Source organism: Anolis carolinensis, chromosome 3 (assembly GCF_035594765.1).
Source record: "Anolis carolinensis isolate JA03-04 chromosome 3, rAnoCar3.1.pri, whole genome shotgun sequence".
NCBI classification, from domain to species: domain Eukaryota; kingdom Metazoa; phylum Chordata; class Lepidosauria; order Squamata; family Dactyloidae; genus Anolis; species Anolis carolinensis.
The window spans coordinates 191011568-191033472 of record NC_085843.1 but is presented as its reverse complement, the minus strand read 5'-3'; the positions used below and the strand labels follow the sequence as shown (position 1 = coordinate 191033472).

The following is a 21905-nucleotide window of genomic DNA, read 5'->3' as shown; positions in this document are numbered from 1 at the left end:
TTCTTTCTCCATTAGTGGTTTAAACACAATGTGGGTCCCATTGAAAGAAGTGTTTTAAAAATGAACTGATTTCCTCAAGAAGAGAGATTTACGGGGGGGGGGGGGGGGGGGATTAATTGAAAGGAGTGTAAAAGTGCACTGGTCTCCTCAAGAGGAGGGATTCAAAGACAAGAAGAGAAGATCCAATTGAAAGGAGTGTTTTAAAACTGCTAGTCTGCTTGTCATGGGAGGAGACATCACCATTCCATGTGATGGGAAATTAAGTAGATGGTTAAGTTAGAAACGGGATGAGGTGATCATGTGTGAACATCTCACAAAGATGATTCCACCTACTCCTCCCCTTTGTGGGATGAAGTCCGTAACAGTAAAGCCAAATATAGAAATCAGTCAAACTATAAATGCAAAGTCTGATTAAACGATATCAATAAGACTTCACAAAAAGCTTATCAGTGTAACCATAAATCAGGTTTATGCTCCAACTGCAGAGGCAGAAAAAGAAGAAACTGAAAAATTCTATATGATAGGGTCCAGTAGGGAATTGACCACACTCGGAAACAAGACTTCTTGATAATAATAGGTTAATAATAATAATAATGATAATAATAATAATACTACAGTAGAGTCTCACTTATCCAAGCCTCGCTTATCCAAGGTTCTGGATTATCCAAGCCATTTTTGTAATCAATTTTTTCAATATATCGTGATATTTTGGTGCTAAATTCATAAATACAGTAATTACAACATAACTACTTTTTCTGTCAAATTTGTTGTATTTGTTGATGTTTTGGTGCTTAATTTGTAAAATCATAACCTAATTTGATGTTTAATAGGCTTTTCCTTAATCCATCCTTATTATCCAAGATATTCGCTTATCCAAGCTTCTGCCGGCCCATTTAGCTTGGATAAGTGAGACTCTACTGTAATAATGATGATGATGTTATTCATATACCCTGCCAGGGACCTGAGGTGGCTTACATAAGGGACAAAATGCCCATAGACACAAATACAAACAATCCATCATGCAAAAACACAATCAAAATAAAAACATAGTTAAATATAGCAATCCAGATAAAAGCACTATTCAATAAAATATAAGGATATAAAACAGCAGCATTAAAACTCAATCAAAACAATCATGAAAGAAAACAATTGCTGTAGTACAATGGCCGTGACCAGGCTATAAAAGGGCCAGGTATGGGATAGTGTAAGCAGCATATAGTAGGGCCGGGTATTGGGTGAAATGCAGAGAACAGAATATTATTATGGAACCTAGGGACTGGGCATTTATAACTAGGGACTAGACATTCTCAAATGCAAGCTGAAACATCCAGGTTTTCACATCTTTGCGAAAGGACAACGATATAGGAGATTGTCTAATTTATTGAAATGTAAAAGTAGGAGCCCCGGTGGTAAAGTATGTTAAAGCACTGAGCTGCTGAACTTGCAGACTGAAAGGTCCCAGGTTCAAACCCTGGGATTGGAGTGAGCGCCCGCTGTTAGCTCCAGCTTCTGCCAACCCAGCAGTTCGAAAACATGTCAATGTGAGTAGATCAATAGGTACTGCTCCGGCGATTTCCTGCTTCTTGGCAGGGGGTTGGACTAGATGGCCCATGAGGTCTCTTCCAACTCTACTATTCTATGATTCTATGATTCTATGAAGGTAACGGCGCTCCATGCAGTCATGCCGGCCACATGACCTGGGAGGTGTCTACGGACAACGCTGGCTCTTCGGCTTAGAAATGGAGATGAGCACCAACCCCCAGAGTCAGACATGACTGGATTTAACGTCAGGGGAAACCTTTACCTTTTTAAAAGTAGGAAACAGCAGAATCAGAAATTTGGCCTAAAATCAAGAAATGAAACAGGAAAGAAACTGGTTTAATTTTGTGAGGCCAACACAAACACATTCCACAAGCAACCAAAAATGCAGCTGTATAAGTAAGGCCCCTTCCACACAGCTGAATAAAATCCCACATGCTCTGCTTTGAACTGGAATATATGGCAGTGTGAACTCAGATAACCCACTTCAAAGGAGATATTGTGGGATTTTCTGCCTTGATATTTACTGGGTTATATGGCTGTGTGGAAGGGTCCTAAGACACTTGCATGCACAGATGCCATATCTTTGGTTTGACTTATCTGCTATTCGCACAACAGCCTCAGGCTTTAGGGTGGGGAACAGCAAGATTCGCTTCCACCAACTAACAGAGCAAGGCTGCTGGGTGCACATTCATATAATAGCCTCAGACTTCAAGAGAGGCAGCAGGAACATTTATCGCTGCCACCATCTCCTTTCTGAGACCCGTTTATTCCTTAGATATATGCAGCACCTGGTATTCATTAGCAGTCTTACATCCATGTATTAATCAAGGCTGATCCAACTTAGCTTCTAAGATCATGAACATTTAGAGCATTTAGGCCCTTGGAACATAGTATTCTTATACATTTTCATCTACATTGACTCTCCATTTGTTTCTGAGTCCAAATAGCTGGGTTATGCCACTAAACCATACAGGGGCCACTTGCTTCCATATGATTCACCAACCGATTGTGCTCTGCAGAAAGTGCTTGGCTACTTTTCTGTCTGGATATGGTTATGGAGTACAAGGACCAGGGTCTGTTTTGAAATGACAGCCATACTCTAACATCCCTTCCTTTGTAATGTATATCTAGCTCCACTATTTTTGATTGCTACATTGAGTAAAATCTTTTTAATCTTAATAAATGAATATTTTTCTGTATATGAAACAATACTTGACACGATAAATGAGTGTATATTTGCTGGTTTGATGAATAGAACTGACTTTATATTATAGATTTTAGATGTACTTATTTTATTGTGATTTTAGTGTATTTTAATGTGCTGCACATATGCTGTATTGGGGGCCCTTGGCCAGAGCTGGCCCTAGGTATTTTTCAAGTGTAGGCGAACAGAATTTTGGCGTCCCCCCAAACCAATCACTGAAAAATAAAAGCATTGGATAAGCAAAAATGTTGGATAATAAGGAGGGATTAAGGAAAAGCCTATTAAACATCAAATTACATTAAGATTTTACAAATCAACAGAAAAAGAAGTCTCGACTGCGCCCCCGTATGTTTTGCACCCGAAGCGACCGCTTAATTCGCCTCATTGTTGGACCGGCTCTGCCCTTGGGTCAAAAACTGTCTGAAAAATTACTTTTCTAATGAGATTATAGCCAAAGCGTGGCCACTGCAAACCGGAGTGCGCATTGAAGGAGAGCTTGGAAATGTTACTTTCAAAATAATTCCCAGAATACTTCATTTTGTATGATGGATTTTGAATTTTAAAAAAGTTAGATTTAGCTCCAGAAGGTAAATTGTGTGTGTTATGTCACATGAGAAGCAGAAAGGAATTATCAGTGTGTTTGTGTAAACCCCAAGATTTGTAGAAACCACACACACACAAATTGTTGTGTAAACCCCAAGATTTGTAGAAACCACACAGAAAATAAAAGAGGCAAAAGCAAACAAACCTGTGCTAGCCAAAGGTGGAGTGAATATGTTCCATGGCCAAAGAATGCAGAGTGTCCAGAGTGTTGTGCAAGAGGTTCTGGTAGAAGAGGTTTACAATCTGCAGCAGGGACATTAACATTGCAACCTATTGCATACCTCAGGCCTCTTCCACACAGCTGTATAAAATCCACATTGAACTGGATTATATGGCAGTGTGGACTGAGATAACCCGGTTCAAAGCAGATATTGTGGATAATCTGCCTTGATATTATGGGTTATATGGCTGTGTGGAAGGGCACTCACTTGTAAAATGAGCCATAATGCTAGAAAAGGGTAGCAAGAAAAAAATATATAACTTATGTGCTTTTGTATTTTAGTGATTTGACATACACAGTTCTAGTTTCTTAAATATTCAATATTATACCATTTTATCCTAACTTGGGCAACTATATTTGGAACACATGTGAGGAATGTTTCTACTGCTACATCATCACCCTTTACACAATGTCTCAAATAGCACAAAATTACAAGAATATGTTTAGAGTCCAACAACATGTTCAGTTTCTATAACTACATTCAGTCAACCATTAAAGCAACGTCATACCTGGGCTTCAAATATCTTCCTTTCCAAGCCACATTCATCACCCCTTCCTATGCACACCTTCACACTTTCTCAACATCTCAATTTTGAAAAAGATGCCAGCATCTTACCAAATGTTGTTGCCTAATTTTGGTGTAAGTGATGTAAACCAACCAACAAGGTTAACAGTTCCATAAACATTGTACAGCTTGTAGCAATTTTGCTCTATAGTAGGAATATGCTTCGGCTTGAAGGTTGAATATTCTGTATGCTTATCCTGTATGCTTTTGATTTTTTTCAGATTTTGGAATAGATATACAGTACTTGCATATATGCACATATATCTTGGGGATGGAACCCAAATCTAAACATAAAATTCATTTATGTCTCACGCATGTATCCATCATATACACAGAGTGGAAGTATATGTTATACAATATTTTTAAATAAGTTTGTGCATTTGTGTACACTGTGCACATAGAACCATCAGAAAGCAAAGGTGTCACTATTCCCTGTATCTAGCTTTGCTCACTATGTTTCTTTTTAGAGGATGAATTGTGAGACCAAGATTTTCCCTTAGAACATTCCTTGTTTGAATTCTGGGCTCTTGAGGGCCCTTCCACACAACCCTATATCCCAGAATATCAAGGCAGAAAATCCCACAATATATGTTTTGAACTGAGTTATCTTTCTGAGTCCACACTCAGATAATGTGGGATATTCTGACTTGATATTCTGGGATATAGGGCTGTGTGGAAGGGCCCTCAGTTAAAACAATCAGGCAGTGCATGACGGGGGAAGCTAATGTTTAAATCCCACAGAGCACTTTTCAATCAGTTCTAGGCTAAATAGAACAATCTCGCTTGTATACTATATCTTTGAACATTATTATTAGGATAGTAAGTCATATGGCAATTTTCATTGGTGCCAGTTAACTTAAACTCTCAGAATGTAGACAGTAGCAGGAAAAAAACCCACACATGCCAGTAAATAGAAGTAGGACAGAAATAAAGTTAACATTTTAATTAACTTCTTTTCATTTTTTCAGAAATAAATGACAGTGACAACAAGCCGGGTAGCAGCCAACAAAATCTGAATGGCACCAGAAGATGGGCTTCATCCCTAGAAAATTTATTGGAAGACCAGGAAGGCGTCAAGAGATTTAGGGTTGCTATTTTAAATTTTATTGCCTTAAATACGGTTTCAATTGATATTTTGTGAATACAGTCTTGAATGTATAGTTTTTTTTCCCTTCAGTGAAAGGATCAATATTGCAGAGATAATGTATTATGAGTTATATTGCCATTTGTCTCACTATTTTATACCCATTTTAGATGCTGTTACTGGGATCTAGAATCAAGTACAGATTTGATTTACCTTAAAGTCCTTGGATATAAGTTAACTGTTGGAAAGACATATACAAAAAGACCTCCTTGTCCATGGATTCAGTATTGACAATTTCACTTACCTATGCTCTCAAAAATATCTCTCTCAAAGACTTATAAGAGGTCTTTGGACCTCTTATTAAGTTCTCAAGTGCAATTATGTGGTATCCTTTTGGCCCGTGTATGGTCAAAATATAGAGTCCGATATTATTCATGCTTTTAGATATCCATGTATGTCTTGGAATATATCTATTACTGTAGGCAAAAACAACATACGTTGAGTCCAGAACACATTTACTTCCTTTGGAAGAAATTGTTAACCCGTTATTGAGTCATGACACATTAAATAACAGTTCTTTTTGTTTGTTTATTTCAGGAGTTTTTAAAGAGAGAATTTAGTGAAGAAAATGTTTTGTTTTGGTTAGCATGTGAAGAATTTAAGAAGATAAAAGATAAGAAACAGGTAATCTTTTCAAAACTAATCTGAAAAGATTTCAGCTTTTCTCACCTGGTGCCTCTAGGAATTTTGCACATTGAATCATCATTACCCAGCAAGGAATCTTGCTGTGGTTTTATGCTTTCAAGTCAACTATTATAGGGTTTTCTTTGCATGGCTTATTATTCAGAAGATGTCTGTCATTGCTTTCCTTTAAGGCTCAGAAAATGTGACATAACCAAGGTGTTCCTGGTGCACTGTATTAACCTGATAGTAGAATATTGATAGTAATGGTCTGATAATCTCCGATAGCCTATATGTTTCTTGAGTTAGAATTCCACCCTGCAACCATGGGGTTGTGGCATTGCCAGTGTCCATTCCTTGGGATAGGACTTTGGAAGACATAGATTGAATTACAGGACAAAATCTAATTTAAAAAACCTAAAAGTCATGCTATTAAACTTATTTAAGATTCATTCTAGTCAGTGTGTGATTTGTAACAGAAACATTCTGGAAAAATGTAGATAATCTGATCTGAGAAATATAGAACCATAAATTATGCTTCATGGCTTTAGCCAGACAATTCTTCAAGTTTGAATTCAGAAAAATCAAGTCCAGATGCCTTTTTTGGTCCAGTATAGTTTTTGTGTCACAGCCCTTTTATTTCTACTTACAGAAAGACTCAAAGATTTTGATACATCATTACTATAAATTCTTGTTATCTCCAAAATCATTTCATGAACTAATTCTAAAGAGTTTAGTTTATAAGCAGCATCACGCATAACCATTATAGGCAATGAAATACAATTTAATTACAAATTGCATCATGTTGTTTTAATTTTTTAAGTTTTAAAAAGTGATATCATTTCTTTGAAAAAATTGCCCCAAGGATTCCCTGCTATCTTTAACAATATATATCAAAAGGAGATGTGAAAGTTAATTTAGCAGTAATTTAACTATAATTTACCTTGTCCCAGTGAGGATTTGGTCTCTGTCTCATACAGCATGGTTAATTCCACAAAGGTGCATTTGACATGCACATTTTCTTTAAGTGATGCTAAAAATATTACTACTCTTTTTCCCCACATGAAAGTACACTGTGAGAGCTTTACATGAGATAGTTCCTGCCACTTTCACAACAATCAAAAAGTTATGTTGAAATTCAGAACAGCAGTATGGCTGTTCCTCAAGTTGAGTCAGGCTTTCATTCTTTTGCTGCTCATTTCTGGTATCAATTAGCAATAATACGGATTTCCTGAATGATGCAATCTGCCTTGCTTCATGGATTTTATCAGGATCTCCTTTCAGTGTGATACGTTAGTTCAATCAAAATGTGCCCATTTTAAAACAATGAATATTTTAAAATTATTATGCTTTTAAACGGAAGCAATGGAAGAGTTTCTGTATTTAGCATGAATTACTCTCTATCTTTTTGGCTGATCCTTTTTCTAGCTATGCGGACACTACGATCTTGAATGTGTTTACTCAGAAGTAAATGCATCGCTTTCACTGAAGTCAGGATCTTACATGTGTAAGATTGTGTTCAACTCAGGCCCCTTTTACACTGTCCTTATATCCCAGGATCTGATCCCAGGTTATCTGCTTTGAACTCGATTATGTGAATCTCTGCTTCCAGATCATCTGGGATTAGATTTTGGGATATAGGTCAGTGTAGAAGGGGCCTCAGTGGTGGGAATCACGTGGCCTTTCAGCTGCTATTGGACTGCAACATCCAGTATCCTTTACCATTGGCTATGCTAGCTAATGCTACTGGGACTTTCAGCCTGGAACTTGAAGAGACACTTGTTTCCCATCCCTTGCCCAATGTTATGAAATACTATAAAGTTGTCACAAGATGTGTCTAAGAATGTAAATTTATTCTTCATTGCCATTTAATAAAATGTACTTTTAGGCTTAAATAGCTATATTTACTGTTCTTTTGTTAATATAAAGTGACTTCTTTGGTTATTGGAGATAGTCCAGCACACATTCATTGTTGCTATGTAAAATGGAAAAGGATGGAATATGATTTATTTCTTCATTGTTCATCTTTTTCTGTTTTATACTCACAGTGAACCTTTAAATTGATTTCTTATATTTAGCTGTTGTCAAACATGAACATTTTTTGATGTTGTATAGTGAGGAACTGAGAAATTTAAGAAGCTGTGTTTAGTGTGATGCAGATAGGTTAAATATTTATTTATTTATTTTTCAAACTTATATGCCGCCACTCCCCTAGGGCTCGGAGCGGCTTACAAGAACCGGCTAAAATCAACAATTTAAAAAACATTTTAAAAACATCTTTAAAAAAAAAATCTTAAAAACATCCTAAAAGCACCTTATTAAACATCAGCAACAGAACTCAAAAGCCTGCCGAAACAGGTGTGTCTTACATGCCCTGTGGAAGGCCAACAAGTCCCGCAAGGCACGAACTTCAGGTGGCAAGGTGTTCCACAGAGATGGCGCCACTACTGAAAAGGCTCTGCGTCTAGTTGCAGTTAGACGCAAGGTCTTAAAACTGGGGACTTCCAGCAGGTCTTGGTCCTCAGAACGGGGGGATCTCTGGGGTTTGTAGGGGGTGAGGCGGTCCCTCAGGTACATCGGCCCTGGACCATGTAAGGCCTTGAAGGTAAGCACCATCACTTTGAAAGTGATCCGGTGCTCAATTGGTAACCAGTGCAGCTGCCGTAAGATTGGTGTTATGTGGCATCTTATCGGGACTCCCGCAAGGAGCCGGGCAGCTGCATTTTGCACCAATTTGAGCTTCCGGATCACCGACACAGGAAGGCCAATGTAAAGGGCATTACAGTAATCCAGTCTCGAGATGGCTGTAGCCTGGATCACTGTAGCCAGGTTGTCCCTAGATAGATAGGGGGCTAGCCGTCTAGCCTGCCGAAGATGAAAAAAGGCAGTTTTGGTAACGGCGGAGACCTGGGCCTCCATCGTCAATGAAGGGTCCAAGAGGACTCCCAGACTCTTTACTAGTGAAGACGGGCGTAGCACTTCACCATCCAGGGTTGGCAACTGGATATTCCCACTGCCCGGTCGGCCCAGCCATAGGATCTCCGTCTTTGCTGGATTCACCCTCAACCTACTGGAACGCAACCATCCAATAATGGCCTCGAGGCACTGGTGAAAACTGTCGGGTACAGACTCCGGTTGGCCTTCCATCTTTAACACAAGCTGAGTGTCGTCAGCATATTGATAACACTCGAGCCCGAAATCTCAGACCAGCTGAGCAAGTGGTTGCATATAGATGTTAAACAACAGAGGGGAGAGAATGGCCCCCTGAGGAACCCCACAATGTAGAGGGGACCTCTCAGAGACCAGGCCTCCCCTCTCCACTCGCTGTCCACGGTTGTGAAGAAAGGAGGCCAGCCAATTTAAAGCTGTCCCCCTAACTCCAGCAACGGCAAGGCGGTGGGTCAGAAGATTGTGATCGACTGTGTCAAATGCTGCTGTGAGATCCAATAACACAAGCCACACTGACCCGCCCCGGTCAAGCTGGCATCGGAGATGATCTGTGATGGAAACCAATACAGTCTCTGTCCCATGCCCCGCATGGAAGCCAGACTGGAAAGGATCCAGTCCGGCTGTGTCGTCTAGGAACTGCTGCAGCTGCACCGCTACTGCCCTCTCAATCACCTTGCCCAGAAATGAAAGATTCGAAACTGGGCGGTAGCTGGAGGGAACCAAACGATCTAAATCTGGTTTTTTCAGCAGAGGAGAGACCACTGCCTCTTTTAATCCCTCTGGAAAGATATATAAATATATATAAAATATAAATAAGATTTTCCTTTTTAAAAAAAATAAATTTTTTATTAAGCAACACATAGAAAAGAGAAAGCGAAAAGAAAAGAAAGAGAGAAAAAGGAGAGGTACAATTCTTTTTCTTCTTTATTTAAAACAAGTTATATACAAGAATTAATTTATAAAAGGAAAATGGGGAAAGGAATGGAAAATAAAATTTTTCTAATGGGCATAGCTATCAGAATTTTTTTTTCATGTCAGGAGCAACTAGAGTTGCTTCTGGAGTGAGAGAATTGGCCGTCTGCAAGGATGTTGCCCAGGGGACGCCCGGATGTTTTGATGTTTTACCATCCTTGTGGGAGGCTTCTCTCATGTCCCCGCATGGAGCTGGAGCTGATAGAGGGAGCTCATCTGCGCTCTCTCCAGGTGGGATTCGAACCTGGCAGCCTTCAGGTCAGCAACCCAACCTTCAAGTCACTAGGCTTTTATCCCCTAGGCCACCATCCACAGTGCCAAGGAGAAATGCGAGTATGAGGGTAGGTGATGAGTGGAAGCAAAAGTCAATATAGGACATGTAGATTGAATATTGTTAGAAGCATTTTGTCTGCAAGTGGGAACACCTGATAAAAGGCTTGTGTATTTGCTTGTTTTGGACAAGATGGAAAGAGATGTGTTTCTGTTAAAATGGTTTAGATCAATCTAGTCCTGCCATAAGCACAACTGTATGTATTTGGGTCTGCTACTTGCTTCACAACCACAACAATAGGTCTTTTAGATTTTGGTGAAAGCTGTTCTGTTACAAGGTGCATTATCTACAAGCCACTTGTAGCCAATGAGGTGGCTACTGAAGAAGTGCAGTTAAGACAGGATGCCTAAAAAGACTTTTCTGAATTCATAGAAGTATGACTTGGATCCCGTGATCCATTCCACTTCCAGGACTGAGTTCTGTCCATAGAGTGAAGTTTCTTTTTAACTTCTTCCTTCCGTAGCAGACTTCAGCTGTTCTTCAGGATTAGTGGCACCTTCAAGGACAATATATGCTGTAAGAATACCAATGGCAGTAAAGGATGGTATTGGCCACCTTGTACTTACACTCAATCTGCCAAAGCAGTTCCCAGATGTGAGTCTGTAAGATAAGAGGAAGAGCACATGCTTAGTAAACGTATCCTTCCCTTCACAGATGAAAACCAAAGCAAATGAAATTTACATGACATTCTTGTCAAGTAAAGCTTCTTTTCAAGTCAATGTTGAAGGCCAGTCCCGTTTGGATGAGTCAATATTGGAAGCACCTCACCCGCTCATGTTCCAGAAACTTCAAGATCAGGTACAGCTCTGAACATTTCCTAACAGGTTTTGTAAAAGGTAAATAACTAGATCCCTGACCAAATTACGGATTGCATCTTTATACCATATCCAATGTAGTGTTTGTGAATCTCTATACTTCTGCTTCAGGGGTGTTTGCTCATCTGTGGATGCTCTTCATGTAAAATCAGGATTCTAAATGATTTTGGGACTCATTACAGACTGTCATTCTCTGCATATGAACGACAATACATACATAAAAAGACAAAAGAGAATGTTGAGTTGGGGCCTCTGTGATAATATTCACTGTTCCTCCTGTCAGATGTACTAGGTTGGGGAGCTGTGAGTCACACCAGGGTGCATTGTCAAGGATGGAAAACAAAATCCATGACTGGGAAAAAGGAAAAATATAGTCTGTGAATGGTTTAAGATTTGGTCATGGAGATCAGGACTGGATAAAGGAGAAGAGGCCACAGAGTAAAGACAAACAAGCAGCATTTTTGCTATGTTGCTTTTCTGCCTTCCTGCAAATTCCTTCCTTCAAGTCAAATTTATAAAAATAAAGTTGTTTCTGAAAATATTAACCCCAAAAAGAACTGTTTATAAGATTTATATGAAAAGTGCTAAGCATCTATGATCACAACTTAAATGCAGCATTGGGGAAAACAAAGTATTCCATAAAAGTATCATATTCTATAACATTTGACAGTGGATTTGTGCCTTAAAAGAGAATAATTTAGGACTAACCAGAAAAGCATCAACAAACTGCCCTGTTGTTTGTTAAATATTTATATACAACTTTAGCTGCTTTCACGGTCTTCAGCAGGTTATACAACTTGTCTGCACAAAATAAAACTTACTGGCTTTCTTTAGAGTGGCAGGACACAATTTATGTTCATGAATAATTCGCATCATTTGAAATAAACTCCACCAAAGCCAGTGGTCTCAAAGATGCTTTTACATCTATATCTATACAGTAAAGGGGACTTTACATGATTCTGCTCCCAGCCATGACCATGAGGATTTGTCTCAATGGATGTCCTCCCACAACTTGACTAACCAAAAAAAAAAGGCCTACTACCATATAGTTCTTATTCTCTATTGTATGGAGTGGGAAAACATAGACCAACTAAAAAAGATCACTCCATGGTTGACTTACCATGACATCTAGTAGTGGGGGCAGCTTCCCTTCTTTAATTGGTTCCCTCCCAAGAGGGAAAACCCTGAGAATAAATTGTGAACTATGTCTGTGTTCATAACTGGCTTATTTGGTTATTAAACAGAGTGAACTAGCATGCTGTTAATTCACTACAAGGCAGGATTCCTGTGGCTATCTGGGCTTGGCACATTATGCATGTGTGTATCTGTGGTAGTATTGTTTTACCTCTAGTTTGCATCTGCAGTTTTTGAGTTAGGAAACATTTTGCAGTATAAGGCCATATCAGAATCATATCACACATAGATTCATTTTCGTAAACAACATTCATAGCCTTAGCCAGAACATGTTTAGCTGAAATTAATTACTCTTTGACGTGAAGATAGAAATCTTCAGTGATCAATTCCTTGAAGAATTGTCACTGTTTACCTACAGAAATCTGCTCATTGAGAGATTCTGGCAAGTTACCCCCATTATATTTAAAACATAAAGTAAGACAATTTATCTACAGGATGATTTAAGTCAACATAAACACATTTCTTTGTATGATTATGAAGAATTTAGTATATTTATCTTAGGTTGAGAGAGTATGATTTGCCTAAAATCACTCAGGGTGCTTTCAGACAGCACCAAATTGTAGGTTTTATAGGTAGGACAAAAAACAAAACAAAACTGGGACCTGAGACAGGTCTGCACATAGACCTATTGGTCCTGGGATTTGTGCATGCGACATCCAGATTTCCTGCTTTGTTCTGGAATTTAGAAGCCTGCAAGATGGCTGCCGTGGGACAATTGCTGGAAATTCCAGCGGCTTTTAAAAAAAATTAATGTGCTTATGTGAATATGTGTATCGTTGGTACGAGTTTTATTCCTGGGTTATAAATGTCAGCTCTCCTCATTGGTTCTATTATAAAAACCTGGCGAAAGTTTATTACAGGGTAAAAACTTTGTCCTGGCAAGGGAGACATCACCATCCACCCATTTATCAAAGTTTGTGACACACAAACAAAGTTTTTATCGTGTAATCAATTTTCCCCATGTTTAACAGTAGAAGCAATGAGGAACTGATATTTATAACCCGGGAACACCACTCTGTTCTTCCAGGCACAAATACACCATCCTGACAGATGGCCATGCAACATCTGAATAATGATAATAATGACAAAATTCTGTTCCTGTTTTGAAAGTGTGAGTTCCTGTTTAATGGTGTAGACCTTACTTTGGAAGTACTTGTTTTATGCCACAAACTTTGTTTGTGTGCCACAAACTGATAAATGGGTGGATGACAATATCCCTTTCGCCATGACAAAGTTTTTACCATGCAATCAACTTTCCCCAGAAGCAATGAGGAACTGACATTTATAACTCAGGAACAAAAAAACCCATAATATTCCCATATTTTCTGAGTGCAGGGACATACAGAGATTCAAAGATCTGAATCTTCTGGCCATAACTGGGTTATTCCCGCACTTTTTTATCTCGCTTTTTTTTGGCTTTATTTATTTATGACACTTCTACCCTGCTTTTCTCAACCACAAAGGGGACTCATGGTGGCTTTATACATAGGCAACTATTCAATGCCTTTAAAAACAGTGTACAATAAAATATTTGAAATGGAATTATAAAATACAATTAAAACAATTAAAAACATTTTAAATAATACCATGACAATTAATCACGTGAACCACAACCATAGTCCAGGCCGTTCCAATAGTCATTGCACATCATTCCATATCTATTTATTGTAGCAATTCTCCAAAGGCTTTGTCACAAAGCAACGTTTTCACTTTTTTATGGAAAGTCAGGAGGGAGGGGCTGATCTAATTTCCACTTTGAATTGGGAGATCCTGGGATAAAGGTACTGTGCTGATGGGCCCTCAGTGACCACAGTAAAATCACTTCACGACAGCAGGGATGTCAAAAATGCTCAGTCTCAATTTTACTGATACAAAGAATGGGATGAAAATGGAGGTGGAATATGAAGGAATTGAGCAACATTCAGAGTGAACATTTTTTACATCCCCATCCTCACTGTGAGGAGTGATTCCAGATGAACTCTGTTAAGCTTGATCCTGAGTAGATAAGGATAATGCTTTCAAAATGTTTATTAAAACAACTGATCATCAAAGAATATGTGTTCAGTCACACCATATTTGACAATCTGTCAAGACTGTCTTATAAGGTAATGGCAGATGTTAAAGCATTCCACACAAGCAATTATCAACTCCATTTAGAAAACTAGATTTCCAGAAATCCCTGATACTTACAAAGGACTCTATGAGAATGGTTCCTCTCTACTCTGGTGAATGTCACTTCACTTCTCTCTGACTTCAATGGATGAGACAATAACATGGGAATCTGGAAGGGATTGAAAGTGGTTTGCACTTATCACCCCAATTCTTAAGGTTTAGATATCTTGGAAACTGACATTTCCCTTGGAAAGTGTGTGGGTGGTGAAGTCAATTATCTCATTTTTGCTAATGGAAGCTATCAGACATTCTAATCCAGAATAAAAACAATGGGGAGTGCAAATGGACTGCACACTTTGCTCCTACTCTCAGTTCATACTTGAGCAAAAGACTTCTGACATAACAAACTCTTGGCCTGAACTGTGAGAAGTCTGATATCAAAGTGGATAACAACAAATAAAAGAGTAAACGAAGAAAATAATCACTCAGGGAAATGTTTTGTTTCTGGCTTTTTAATGCAAGTTCCTAATGCAGGCGAACACTTTACATTTAGAAGACTGAGTTTGGGAAATATTGCTGTTCTTTGTAGTATCACTTCCTTGACTTCCTCAGACTGGTATATATCAGTTGTTTTGATCATCAGACCAGCTCCTGCAAGCATGTCTAATGTTCATGAATCTTAGGAATTGTAGTTATTTTAAGCCTGCTGCTATGCTCATTTACAAAGTAATGTGTCATTGGGTTTGACAGAGCTTACTCTCATGCCAGTGTACATGGCATCTTAGAAGAAGACTAGCTGTGCCCGGCCACACATTGCTGTGGCATAGTCTGGTGGTTAGGGATCCCTCTGGTTAGGATGCAGCCTGGCTTTGAAGCTGTAAGGTTGTTCAGCGGTATTCAAGGTGGCCAACGGAGGATCCCCCTGGCTTTGAAGCTGCAAGGCTGTTCCATCATGGCAACATTTTTTAAAAGTGGTGTTATGCTCCGCATACAGCTATGAGGTCTTCTGGATAATGTAGTTGTTTCAGTTCCCTGGGGGGCCTCTGCACATGCGTGGTAAGCAATGGGGGTTTTTCTGTTATTTGGACTTTTTTCTAGCTTTTTTATTGAAAGACATAGATTGGATGACTATGTCTTTTGTGGCCAAATTTGGTGTGATTTGGTCCAGTGGTTTTGTTGTTTACTCCATGGGAAAAACGCACATTACATTTTTACATGTATAGATAGTGCAGAAGTCTGTAGAGGGAAGTTCATCAATTTTGTTTGCATGCTTATTCGTCTTGAATAAGCATCCAAACAAACATACCTTGCTAAATACACATTTCTCCCTAATGAGAACATTGTGGCTCAAACCATTTTTCTTGATGGGATGAGTAAAGCTTTTGAAGCGCTTTTATACAAGAAATAGTTAATAAAGTGCAATGCCAAAGACTAATTCTTTAATTTACCATTATTTGAAAGTCTGAATGCCACAGGTCAAAAATATTTGCATTTCTAAAATAATTGAAAACTTTGAATCTTGTGGTTGGCTTAAAATTGCACAGAATCATCAAGTGACTTGATGCCACAGCTATCACACAGTGCTGCATGTTAATATAAAAGCTGTTGGAAAATGGCTCTGTGGAGATGAGTTCCTGCAGCTGCAGAAATAAAAGGAAAGGCATATCATATATTTTTTAGAAATGGACTTCAGAAATTCATGTTTCAATTTTCTGCATATAAGATTTGTTACATTTCTTCTCTTGATAGTACTAAGTAGTCCTTAGTAATTAAGTGATTTTGAGCACTATAACATAATTAACATTGCAATACAGCAAAAGCTATTCTCATTCTTCTGCTCCTGGAATTAAAATCTCTATTCTGGTTTTTTTTACATTTGAAATAACTGTAATGTATAGAATTTACACCCTAACAAAGGATTCCCCCAGGCAGGAAGCAGCCAGGCTTTGAAGCTGCAAGAGTATTCAATGTTAATCAAGGTGGCCAATTGCAACATTCACACTTGCCTCCAACAGACAAGAGTTCTTTCTTCCACCCTGGGCATCCCACAGATATATAAACCCCACTTACCTAGTTTCCAGTAGACCTCACAACCTCTGAGGATGCTTGCCATAGATGTGGGCGAAATGTCAGGAGAGAATGTTTCTGGAACATGACCATACAACCCAGAAGACTCACAGCAAACTAGGATTTAGAAGTCTTCTGGTATGTAAACAAAATAGTAAGATTAAAAAGAATGGCCGAAATCCTAGTTATAAATTGATTAAGTATGTGGAAGTTAAAACTGCATTCATATCTGGTAGAGGTGAACTGGGAAAATGCGTAACGAGATACCAGCAAAGTGTCTTATGCACATTGCAAAATTGAACTGATGCACATTAGTCCCAATGTGCATGACATCAGTTGCAATGCACATCAGGTACCAATATACATCAGGCATTCTTGCTGATCTAACAGTCCTTAAAAAAGAGTGGGTATTTTTATGTCCTTGCCCCCAAAATATGTCCCATTTTTATATGTCCACCCCAAACCTTTTATTATATCTTATCTTGTTGATTGTCTAGCAGTATTTTAATGCATCTCCCTCTAGTAAAATTAAATTTACAGTGGTGGAATGAAGTAAAATGACATTAATTCACTGTTGTATCATAATGCTCTCTCATTGTTTATTTGACAATGAGTGAATCTGATTGCTTCAAAAATAAAAGTAAGACTGGCTAGAGTATTCAAGATATTAATGCATTATTGATTTGGATTTCTGTGAGTTTTCTGGGCTGTATGGCCATATTCCAGAACCATTCTCTCCTGACATTTCACCCACATCTATGGCAGGCATCCTCAGAGGTTGTGAGGTCTGTTGGAAACTAGGCAAGTGGGGTATATATATTTGTGGAAAGTTCAGGGTGGGAGAAAGAATGCTTGCCTGCTTGAGGCAGGCGTGAATCTTGCAATTGGCCAGCTTGATTAGCATTGAGTAGCTTTGCAAATTCAAAGTCTTGCTGCTTCCTACCTGGGGAATCCTTTGTTGGGAGGTGTTAGCTGGTCCTGATTGTTTCCTGTCTGGAATTCCCCTGTTTTCTGAGTGTTGTCTTTTATTTACTGTTCTTATTTTAGATGTTTTTTTTAATACTGGTAACCAGATTTTGTTCATTTTCATGGTTTCCTTCTTTCTGTTGAAAATGTCCACATGCTTGTGGATTTCAGTGGCTTCTCTTGTAGTCTGACATGGTGGTTGTTAGAGTGGTCGAGCATATCTGTGTTATCAAATAACATGCTGTGTCCAGGTTGGTTCATCAAGTGCTCTGCTATGGTTGACTTCTCTGGTTGAATTAGTCTGCAGCGCCTTTGCAGTGAGTTATTGTACTAAATTGTGGTTTAACAATTTGAAAGCTCATAGAAGTTCTCCACTACAAAGACTTTCTTGCTATAACATATGAGTGAGAGGGAATTTCATTCATTTTATTAACTTTTTTCTTTTCTCCATTCAGATTTTCAACCTCATGAAATACGACAGCTACAGCCGCTTTTTAAAGTCAGACGTGTTTCTTAAACTGAAGCAAACTGAAGAACAGGAAGAAAATTCATCCGACACTCAAACTGTACCAAAAAGAGCGTCGAGAATTTACAACACATGATCCATATAACAACAAACAGTAATTCCTACTGAGACTGTATAATGAAAAACAAATGAGTTCTCAGGAATAGTTTTTAAGGATAACACGCTTGTAATCCATGCTTGAAAAACACAGAACTCTGTTAAGCGATTCTTCACCTTAACTCGTTTGAATGACCCCATTGCTTATACATTGGCTACTACTGAATCCCTTGGCTAAGAGTGGTTATACCAAGCCCTTAAAAGGAAAGAAGAGCATATTAATAATTTGCAAAAAGAAGACTGGGGTGCTTTTCTGTATTTTAAAAAAACTTTTCTTGTGAATTATTGGACTGTAGCATAAAAATTGTTATGAATTTGAAAATAGGGTCTAGCATTAAAAAAGGGTGTCTGTTTTGGAACTATCATGACCCTAAACTCAGTTTTTTATATAAATGTATACTTTTCATGCAATCTGAGATAATGTAAATGCTCACTTCATTTCTATAGATGAATGACAAAACCGACCTAACAGAAAAAAGCTCAACTTTTTTCTTGCTACGCACAAATGTAAAAATCTCAACCTTGTTGAAACTTTGAAACATTCATTTGATTCAAGCTTTAAAACCACACAGTTTTTTTCAGTTGCTAATCAAAATGACTAGAAAAATCCCTTTGTCCTTTCTTTATAATAAAATACATGTTTCTACTCCGCAAGCTGGTTTCTGTTCCTCAACTTTAAGTATATTTTATATATTTTCCCAGTAGGCTTTATTTTTTAGGTGTTTTATTTTTAACATGTATTTTGTTTTGAAATTGAGTTTCCATGCCAGTGACTTCCAAGATTAGTGTCTTTTTATACCGAGAACCACAGATTTCCTTTGTATGTTGAGTCGAGGAGCAGATGTAACCTTCCAGATCATAATATAATAATATAGTTTATTTATATTCCGCTCTATCTCCCTGAGGGGACCCAGAGCAGATTACAGGTACATATATGGCAAACATTCAATGCCATTAAACAATTGACAAACAGTACATAAACAGGCAGGGCTTCCCTCTTTTCATCTCCGGTACCCAGCTGTGTTTGACTCGGCCACGGGGAGGTGCTGTTCTTTCATTTTCCATGCCGAGAAGCCTGTCGTCCATGAATGCCTTTCCTAGTTGGATTTTTGCTGACATGTTTTTTCCTGACGCCTTTTACTTCCCTGCCAAAGCGGTACCTATTTATCTACTTCTATTGTTTTCAAACTGCTAGTTGAGCAGAAGCTGGGCTGACGGCAGGAGCTCACCCCGACCCGGGCTTGAACTGTCAACCTTCCGGTCGGCTGTGCTAGCCCAAATGCTATTAAACTTCACATTCTATAATCCCAGATCATTTACCATACTGGCTGACGGGAGTTGCAGTCCAAAAATATCTAGAAAGTCTTGTTCACCTTTGCTTTTCATGCTACAGTACGTTTTTTTTCCCACAGGGAAGAGGCTAAGACCCCTTCTACACTGCCACATAATCCAGATTATTAATGCGGATAATCTACATTGTCTGCTTTGAACTGGATTATATGAGCCTACACTGCCATATAATCCAGTTCAACACAGATAATCTGGATTTTATATGACAGTGTAGAAGAGGCCTAACATGTAGCTTACTGCTCTAGCATAGCTGTTCCATGAAACTTAAACCAATTATTTGGATTCCAAATGCATTTAGATATTTTTCGTCTACAGCCTCGTGCATCAGTTTACCCAGTAGACTGAAATGTGAAACTAATGCATCCTCAGTGACTATATGTTTCCAGTTCAATAGCAAGTATGAACAAGCTCTGAGTTTTCCACACTCATTCTAAAAAGTTCCATCACGGTTGCCAAGATGTTTTTTCTCCTATCAGTTGATACTTTAACCACGTTTTATTTTCACCTGATTTTATGCTAAAATTGTTTTCATATGTTGCAACAGGACAATCCACCAATGAAATTCAATCATACGCTTGTTCATGTCGTGTTTGGCTCGGAACATAAATTCCCGAGTCCTGTTTGAATTTGCAGTTTATGTTGCAACTTGATTTATAATTAGAAATCAGAACCTTGTCAAAGTCAGGAGAGCTTAATCTTATTCTATTATTGTATAATGCTGTTCTTATTTCTTAACAAATTATTCCTTGTAATTTAAAATCCTTTAATCTCAATTCTCTAGAAGCGGAGTATCTAGCAACCAATGTATCATTTTACTATCAGTATAATTGGCAACCCATGTATACAGGCCTATATAAAAAGATATGTTTTTGCACATTAGAAACACATGCATTAGATTGCTTCAGGAATCAAATTTATTGTAGAATTGTGCTAAAGTTAAAGAGGATCTGGTATTTTGTAGCATCCATGACAGTGTAGCTGGTATAGAGATGTTTCACTGGTGCTTCTCAAGATCAGCCAGTGAACCTGTTATGTAATGCCCCATCTACATGGCTATATAATGCAGTTTGAAACTGCATTATGTGATTAGTATACACCAGGCATGGGCAACCTTCAGCCCTCAAGGTGTTTTGGACTTCAACTCCCACAATTTCTAGGAGTTGAGAGAGTTGAAGTCCAAAACACCTGGAGGGCCAAAGTTTGCCAATTTTTTTTTTCATGTCAGAAGCAACCGGAGTTGCTTCTGGAATGAGAGAATTGGCCGTCTGCAAGGATGTTGCCCAGGGGATGCCCAGATGTTTTGATGTTTTACTATCCTTGTGGGAGGCTTCTCTCATGTCCCCGCATGGAGCTGGAGCTGATAGAGGGAGCTCATCCGCACTCTCCCTGGGTGGGATTTGAACCTGGCAGCCTTCAGGTCAGCAACCCAACCTTCAAGTCACAAGGCTTTTATCCCCTAGGCCACCGGGGATAAAACCATGCCTGGTGTGGACTCATATAATGCAGTGTAGATTCCTATAACACAGTGTAGTTGAAACTGCATTATATGGAAGTGTAGATGGGGCCTAAAAGGGGGTCAATCTATTCTTCAGTTCACGACTGCTGATATTCTCTTATATATGAGTCATCAGGTACCGGACCCTGTTTCAGTCACTGAAAAATTGGCACCAAGATTGCTCTCATGCATCCCAGAGTAGATGTTGGAGGAGTGGATTTGCCAACTCTGTGTTACAGATTTTCCAACCAGCCTTGGTGCCTCTGATCTCACAAATTATGCTGGCTTCCTGGACCAGTTTTATAACATTACAAGCATAGGTTATGTTTAAAAACATGGCAAAAAGCTGCAGCAAATGTCTGAGATACCTTGGAATGACAAATGAAGATTACTCAAGATTAGAACACTTAGATGATAAATGCCATATTGCGCTCAGTTTGACACTCATCGTAAATGGGTGGTGAAGAGATATAGTTATGATTTTGAACTATTATCAGTAGATCAGTCTTGGAAATAATATGGGTTTTTTTTTAGATGACTGTGAGGTATGGTAAGATCATTAGAGAAATAGTGAACTCATGAAGATATGTAGTCCATTGGCAGAAAACTTTCAGCACATTTAAGGAAATTCCATGGTAGAAGACTCATGTTAGTATTTTTAGTTTTATCTGTGTTTGGAATTATTCATCCACCATGTTAGAATGAAATATATATCACAACAATATATAATTGGGTGACTGACCCAAAGTATCAGTAGTTTAGTGGTTTGAGACCTGGACTAGGAGACCAAGGTTCCATATCTCTTCAGGCATAGAAATCCATTGGTGGCCTTGCATAAGACACACTCAACCTAAAAGAAAGACAATGGCAAACTTCAGAATAAATATTACAAAGAAAATCCTAGGATAGGTTGGCATAAGTTGGAGTCTAAGATACATAAAATAAAAACAACAATGTGCATTGTCAAGAGTCAGACGCCAGTTAACATACAAAACAGAGTTTATTCCGAAGATAAGCCAGAAAATAACATAAACACAGGAAATATCCTTGAAACACTTCACTTTTCAGTGTTTCGAGAGTAGATTGGACAATAATAACTCAAAAATGAGCCACGCTAATTTCCCATGCTGGCA

The 21905-nt window shown here is 38.5% G+C and overlaps 1 protein-coding gene across 2 annotated transcripts in view; it reads left to right on the top strand.

Annotated features, from left to right (window-relative positions):
- Positions 1–18581, top strand: part of rgs10 (regulator of G protein signaling 10) — a 37644-nt gene extending 19063 nt beyond the window's left edge. For both annotated transcript variants that reach the window (XM_062976003.1, XM_016992247.2), the window contains exons 2-5: positions 5103–5221; positions 5816–5902; positions 10806–10949; positions 17761–18581. In XM_062976003.1, the coding sequence (XP_062832073.1) occupies positions 5103–5221; positions 5816–5902; positions 10806–10949; positions 17761–17907 (497 nt within the window). In that variant the 3' untranslated portion in view covers positions 17908–18581. The remainder of the gene's footprint in view (positions 1–5102; positions 5222–5815; positions 5903–10805; positions 10950–17760) is intronic.
- The last annotated feature ends 3324 nt before the right edge of the window (positions 18582–21905 follow it).